The following is a 7707-nucleotide window of genomic DNA, read 5'->3' as shown; positions in this document are numbered from 1 at the left end:
CGTGCTACTCACCGAAAAAGCGCTTCAAATTGACCCTAACGCACTCCGCTGCTCGCAGAACTCTGCGTTGAGCAGTTGAGTTTTTTTGACACTTTGCGGAGTTCTTCATTGCGGAACACCGCCTAGGCCTAATCTTATCATGAAAATTTAGATTTCAGTCATATGTTAAGAAACAAGTGTGAGTAGAAACCTTTTGGGTGGAGAAAATTAAAGACATTAATATGGTGAATTTTTTGTTAATTAGTTGATGTTTGCAAGTACGAACACTTCTCTGTGTCAAGTAAAGACCTTGAGAGTTTTGTAACTTTCAGATACTCAAATTGTGCATTTTGTTGCAATTAAAACATTTTTAAGGCCTAAAATTTCTTTGGAGGTTGCATGCGGGCAGCCTAAGTTATCCTGCAAGAATTTCTTGATGAATCCTATTGCAACTACAATATGTGCTCTCTCATGTAAAGTCAGGTTATTAGAAGCTTTTCTGCAACTCAAGATACGCCTTACTTTTTACCTGGTGTGGGTGCATTTCTCATGTTAAGTGAGATCTCCTTTCTGAGTATAACGTTTCTGGCTTTCCCCTCCTGTATAAGGCTTTAGTCCAGTGTGAATTCTCTCATGTGTAATGACATTGTATTCGTGAATAAACCTTATCTGACATTCCGAACACACATAAGGCTTTTTTCTCCCTTGTGAGTTTGCTCATGTCAAGTGAGAAGTAATTTGTGACCAAAACTTTGCTTGCATTTCGAGCACTCGTAAGGTTTTTCCACAGAGTGGGATCTCCCATGAAGCATAACTCTGTCTTTCAGATTCAAGCTTTTATGGCATAAGGATTTTCTCCAGTGTGGAGTTTCTCATGGTGAGATAGCGTTTTTCTCTGCAGCTTTTCTGGCATTCAGAGCACTCATAAGGTTTTCATCAGTATGGAGTTGATTATGGTTAGTGAGGCTGTGCCTATCAAAAAATAGGAATTTCTAGCATTCACAGCATTGGTAATATTTTTTCCCTGTGTGCGTCTGCTCATGTAGAGTGAGATTGCATTTAAAATTGATGCTTTTCTGGCACTTGGAGCACTGAAGTATTTTTTATGGTGTGTTTTCTTATGGTGCATGTAACCATCACTACCTCTGAATCTTTTCTGACATTTAGAGCACTGATAATGTTTTTCCCCCAGTGTGGATTCTCACATGTGCAGTGAGATCAGATTTACGGCTGAAACATTTTTGGCATTCAGAGCACTGATAAGGTTTTTCACCAGTGTGGGTTCTTATATGGTGAGTGAGATTGATTTTTTCACTGAAACATTTGCGGCATTCAATGCACTGATAAGGTTTTTCCCCAGTGTGGGTTCTTATATGCCGAGTGAGTATTCTTTTTTCACTGAAACATTTCTGGCATTCAATGCATTGATAAGGTTTTTCCCCAGTGTGGATTCTTATGTGCTGTGTGAGACTACTTTTTATACTGAAACATTTCTGGCATTCAGAGCACTGATAAGGATGTTCCACAGAATGGGTCATTGCATCTTGAGCAAGACTTTGTTGGTTACAAAACCTTTCCTGGCATTCAGAGCACTGATAAGGTTTTTCCCCAGTGTGGGTCTGTATATGCTGGGTGAGACCGAGTTTGCTTTTGAAACATTTCTGACATTCAGAGCACTGATAAGGTTTTTCCCCAGTGTGGATTCTTATGTGCTTTGTGAGACTACTTTTTAAATTGAAACCTTTCTGGCATTCAGAGCACGTATAAGGTTTTTCCCCAGTGTGGTTCATTACATGTTGAGAAAGACTTTGTTTTTTACAAAACCTTTTCTGGCATTCAGAGCACTGATATGGTTTTTCCCCAGTGTGGATTCTTGTATGTTCAGTGAGTCTGAATTTTACACGGAAACATTTCTGGCATTCAGAGCACTGAAAAGGTTTCTCCCCAGTGTGGGTTCTTATATGATGAGTGAGACTGTTTTTGTCAATGAAACATTTCTGGCATTCCGGGCACTGATAAGGTTTCTCTCCAGTGTGGGTTCTTCTATGCAGAGTGAGCTGGGCTTGGCTAATGAAACATTTCTGGCAATCCGTGCAATGATAAGGTTTTTCCCCAGTGTGGGTTCTTACATGATGAATGAGATTGTTTTTTGTACTGAAACATTTGTGGCATTCAGAGCACTGGTAAAGTTTTTCCCCAGTGTGGGTTAATACATGTTGAGAAAGACTTTGTTTTTTACAAAACCTTTTCTGGCATTCAGAGCACTGATAAGGTTTTTCCCCAGTGTGGGTCCTTGTATGTACAGTAAGGTCTCTTTTTTCACTGAAACATTTCTGGCATTCAGAGCATTGATAAGGTTTTTCCACAGAGTGGGTTAATATATGTCGATTTAGACTCCCTTTGAAACTAAACCTTTTCTGGCATTCAGAGCACTGGTAAGGTTTTTTGCCAGAGTGGGTTATTACATGTTCAGTGAGATAACAATTACTGCTGAAACTTTTTTGGCATTCAGAGCACTGGTAAGGTTTTTTGCCAGAGTGGGTTATTACATGTCGAGAAAGACTTTGTTTGTTATAAAACCTTTCCTGGCATTCAGAGCACTGATAAGGTTTGTCCCCAGTGTGGATTCTTATATGTTCAGTGAGATAAGAATTACTGCTGAAACTTTTTTGGCATTCAGAGCACTGATAAGGGTTTTCCACAGAGTGGGTTAATGCATGTCGATAAAGTTGCGGTTTGAAACTAAACCTTTTCTGGCATTCAGAGCACTGATAAGGGTTTTCCCCAGTGTGGATTCGTATGTGATGTGTGAGCCTACTTTTTAAACTGAAACATTTCTGGCATTCAGAGCACTGGTAAGGTTTTTCTACAGAGTGGGTTAATACATGTCGAGAAAGACTTTGTTTGTTACAAAACCTTTTCTGGCATTCAGAGCACTGATAAGGTTTTTCCCCAGTGTGGATTCTCATATGCTCAGTGAGATAAGATTTACTGCTGAAACTTTTTTGGCATTCAGAGCACTGAGAGAGGATTTTCCCAGTGTGCATTCTCTCAAATTCAGTGAGATGAGATTTATGGCTTAATCTTTTTTGGCTCAGGTAACTTTTTCCCCAACTTGGGTTATTTTGCTTTGATTGAGGCAGGTTTGAACACTGAAATTGTTCTAACAGCCCGTGTTTTTAAAAGGTGTATTCCTAGAGTTAATATCTCTACATTTAGTTTCCTCTTGCTTATATGCCACGGTAAGAGTGAACCCGATTTTAGAGTCGGGCTTGTTTAGATAATGTTCAGCATTTATCTCTAAAAGATATTGTGTGTAATCTTCTTAACACTTGCATTGAGCAAAATAGGTCTGGATGCAGCCCTGTAACACCTGTCGAAATGTTTGTAGCAGATAATAGTCTTTTGTTATAGCCTCTCCGGCAGCAACTTATTTTGTGACTGAAGTTTTTCTCAAATCTATTTGTATAGGTTCTTAGCAATGCAGTGATAAGGAGTTAGTCTGATATTTAATGATTAAACTAAGAAGTACCTTTTTGCACTGGCGCAATGGCAGTAACTGAGAACATTAGAACATGTACAGTAATATTGTGGCTCATCAGTCACAGAACATCAGTTCCTTTTACCCGTTCTGTGTTTGGTGTAAGGTTAAGGATTGTAGTTCTGAAGACGAGGATTTATTTACATTAGCTAGCGCAACGGTGCTCATTTAATCCATTTTGATATTTAACAGTTTTACATATCATTCCTGCACAACAGATAAGGTTGAGGCGATTTACATAGAATTACAGAACAGTACACAATAAAAAAGGAAACAATCTGAGAAGGTCATGAACAACACAATAAAGTGGTGAATTTTTAAGGTTTTCGCCAGAGTGAGCAGAGTGGGTCGAGGTGTTCTATCCCGAGGCAGATAGTCTCAAACTTGCGTAACTGGTTAAAAATGGTTGTTGAACAAAGGTGATTTTCCAATCCTTTGGTTGTTAGCGTGTCAGCTTCGGAGTCTTCTATCAGTGTCTTTTCTTTGATGGTATCCAGAAGAAACCTTTTGTTATATCTTTCATTTATGCAGTGTGTGCTTCCTCTCTGGAATTACATGATGCTTTAGATCATGCGTGCTTTAGATGAACATTATTCTGTCATGCTGAGGCAATTTGTCTGTCTGATAATATTTCAGATGAGGATGTTGTGATTGGTCTTTCTGGCACTATTTCTGATGCTGTGTGGACAGATATGACTTTGCTTTGGGTTAACGAAATGCAAAATTAGAGACTTCACTTACAGGTATAGTACTTTCCTCAGCTCCCACTTCCTCGCCACACCTAGATTTTGGAAATTGTTTAAACTTAGAATGCTGGATGTCCTTCGGTTTTTCAAAATAATCCTTCTTATGGCACTAACATTCAGTTGGCTGGTGCTCAATCTTGCTTTCTTTGTCCGTAATTTCAATCACCTATAGTATTAAAATTAAATAGTTAATACATGTAAATACATGTAAATATCCCCAAAAATAATTTACAAGCCATATCAATGCAAAATTGCAGAATTTTGAAAGTGTTGAGCTGTTCTTCAGACAGAGCAGAGTGTAGAATGGTAGCCTGAGAGTACTTCGATCTAGGAGTGAGGATTTGTAGAATTTCCAACATTTTATTAAGCTCAGAAAGGATACATGTACCCTATGGACTTGTAACATAGAATCCCAAAAGCAGACATTAAAGTCATATGGACTGGCACCAAAAAGATACTTAAAATAGAATACTATTAATTAATTTTGATGTATATTTCTAGGATGGGAATTTCCCCTCAACCGACAACAGGCATTTCGCCCTGCCCTGAGTTACCACCTACTTGTATCTGGTAACCTGACTTTTGAGCTCTGGCCTCTGCTGCACGCAAATCTATTGTGTGTTGCAAGGACTATGCCTAGACCTATCCCTCAACTATGGTCCAGAGTATGAATCAAGGGCAATGAAATTAAGGAGTACTTTCATGTGTTCATTTTATTCCACCTGATTATCAGTCGTTAGGCTTTTGTGCAGAAAAGCAGGACACAATTTTTTTCCAGACAGAAAAATTAGACTGAAAAGACCCACAAGACTCTGGGTGCAGCAGAAGCAGCCAAGACTTATGCTGGGTTTTTTTTACTAACTGGGGGAAACACACAATTCTTCCCTCTGTTAGAAATATCTTTCCCCTTCCCTCCCCTGCTTCGCCCATCTCCCCCCCCAACCAACCACATGCATAAAACAAGTGGTAAATAAAAGCAGAAAAACACTATGAAATAGTGAATGGCATGTGGTTTGACAGGCAGAAGAATCTCAGACCATTCGCTGATGGAGGTGCAACTCGATGGTCCGGTTGGTATGAATTAGGCGACTAAAAACGGTTCTGACATTTGCAGGTGGGTCACGCTCTGCAAGATAACATCTGGGAAGGGGGGGAAGTTGCCTGATGCATCCCCACTGGAGGACCAGCTGCTAACTGATCCCCTGACCGAAAAAGCAATCTCAACCATCTATAGGAAGTTGATCTACAATATGTGTTGTAGTGATGTGGCTCACTGGTTAGAGGCGGCAGACCCGGAAGCAGAGGACGGCCCGGGATCAGGGTTCAATTCCCAACGCGGCAGGGTCGTGAACCAGGGTCAGCGGACTCGATAATTCTCGCTTCGGTGCCTACTCTAACCAGGGGTCTCACTCGGCAACTCTGGGCATTAGCTTGCCTCACCTCCACAACGGCCCCATCAACGCCGGGGATGCCTGGCTTCACCTTGGGGATACCCAGGAGGGACCATCCCACAGGGAAAGCCAGGACGGGTTCCCCAGCGGTATACAGCGCCAGGACGCCGATCGGCAACAGTGCGCTTTACAAGTATACATTACATTACACCACGCTTGTGAAGGAGTACCCTGCTCACCAAACTCTAAATTAAGACCTTTATCTTGTCTGTGCTAGGCATGTATATCTAGGTCCGCTTCATTATGTCCATCAGTCTTTCTATGATGTACCTGTTATTGCGGCGTGTGTGTTTAGTACAGGTTTAATCTTACGGTGTGTGGGGGTTTATTTGAACCCTGTGGTTTAATCTGCACTTGTTGCTTATGCGGTGTTATGTGGTGTTGTCACACCCTTTTAATTATAACAAGCATTTGCAAAGCAATAGGTCTTGCATTAGGAAAGTTTGAGCTATTGGTATTGTAAATGACACATTTTTTATTTATGTGTTGGTTTTGAAAATAGCGAAATTAATAGCTTTGTCATTTACAATTCCAATAGTTTTAACTTTCGCAAATGTGACACCTATAGCATTTGTAATGCAATGTGTGTTGTATTTACGTGACTTAGATTATTGATGTTACAAATAACAATGGCTTTTAATTTTTTTAAATAATTAATACTTAAGTAAAAGTTATTGTAATATATAATGGCAATTGCTTAAACTTTTGTAAATAACTTTTGTGAAGATTATGTTCAGTGTATTTTATTGTGACGAAAATCCAAGAACAGAAGTGAAATATTAACATCTTTTTGTGACATTTGTAATAAAGCTTGAAACATTGAGATAACATATTTGAACTAGTTGTTGAATTGTTGCACAGATTGCTGCTGTGGTGGCGCTGAGTGATGTTTTGGTGGCGCTGAGTGATGCTGTCGCGTACAGTGATGCTGTGGTAGCGCATAGTGATGTGATGCTGTGGTGATGCGACAGACAGACAGAGGGAGGGCAACAGACAGAGGGAGGGCGACAGACAGAGGGAGGGAGACAGACAGAGGGAGGGCGACAGACAGAGTGAGGGCGACAGTCATGTCAAAGACATAAGATATGGTCCAAACTCCAGCCAATCAGGCGACAGCACCCTCTGGATCCTTCTCATCAGAGGCTCAGGCTCTCCAATTTTTTAGCACAAGTGTGGCATAAGAGCCATGGAGAAGAGGGGAGCCTCTGAGCGGAAGAGGGTGGGTCGCATGTGAATCTATGAAAGATACCAATACTGGACAACCACAGTTTTCAGGTAAGTAACTTATGTTCTTCTCCAATATTGGGGTATATTTCATAGATTCACGTGCTTGAATCAGAGTAGACCGCAGTAATTCGAGAATTGTGCATGGTAAACCATAAGTAAATCGTAAACAGAGTACGAGAGAATACATATACGTATATTACAGTATAGCAGTAAAATGGGCACACCTGCATAAGCAGAAATATATACATATATACAATGTGTGCAGGAGGAGGTAAGAAACAGAGGCTCACCTTACTTAAAAAGATTACGTAGCACCGCTTGCCCCACAGCTGTATCAGCATTGTTGGCAGCTTCCAGACAGTAGTGCTTGGTCGCAGCTCTGCAAATCTGATGAAGAGGCACACCAGCAAAGAGAGAAGTAGAAGAGGAGACTGCTCTAGTAGAGTGTGCTTTAATCGTTGCTTGAAGTGTCTTGCCTGCTTGCTGATTGCAAAAGGAAATTGCTCTAGATATGCAATAGTCTGTTTAGCAACTGGAGGTTCTTTACGCATCCTGCCGTAGGCTATGAAGAGCTGATCAGTTTAACTGATACTGGTTGTTCTTTGCAAATAAAATGTCAAACATCTCTTAACATCTAGAGAATGTAAAGTCTTTCCTGCTGGCAACTGTGTATTAGGGAAAAAAGTCTTTAAGATGACATGCTCATTCAGGTGGAAATTAGATGGAACTTTAGGAATTAAGGCCGGATTAGTGCGGAGCGCCA

The 7707-nt window shown here is 40.5% G+C and overlaps 1 protein-coding gene across 2 annotated transcripts; it reads right to left on the bottom strand.

The window, feature by feature from the left end:
• Window positions 1-806: 806 nt before the first annotated feature.
• Window positions 807-3053, bottom strand: LOC147738026 (uncharacterized). Of its 2 annotated transcripts, XM_086952080.1 has the most exons (3): window positions 2728-3026; window positions 1973-2643; window positions 807-1720 (listed from the first exon to the last, which is right to left on the bottom strand). In XM_086952080.1, the coding sequence occupies exons 1-3, from the start codon at window positions 3024-3026 to the stop codon at window positions 1143-1145; spliced, it is 1548 nt and encodes a 515-aa protein (XP_086808206.1). In that variant the 3' UTR covers window positions 807-1142. The 2 variants fall into 2 exon arrangements, with proteins under 2 accessions (XP_086808206.1, XP_086808207.1); XM_086952081.1 differs by having other exon boundaries at window positions 807-3053.
• Between the last annotated feature and the right edge of the window lie 4654 nt (window positions 3054-7707).

Source organism: Lissotriton vulgaris, chromosome 1_1 (assembly GCF_964263255.1).
Source record: "Lissotriton vulgaris chromosome 1_1, aLisVul1.2, whole genome shotgun sequence".
Taxonomy (NCBI): domain Eukaryota; kingdom Metazoa; phylum Chordata; class Amphibia; order Caudata; family Salamandridae; genus Lissotriton; species Lissotriton vulgaris.
This window is presented reverse-complemented; position numbering and strand designations above follow the sequence as displayed.

What these genes read in the sequence shown, in the direction of transcription:
- LOC147738026 (XM_086952081.1), bottom strand. Translation starts at nt 3,026, where the DNA reads ATGCACACTGGGAAAATCCTCTCTCAGTGCTCTGAATGCCAAAAAAGT.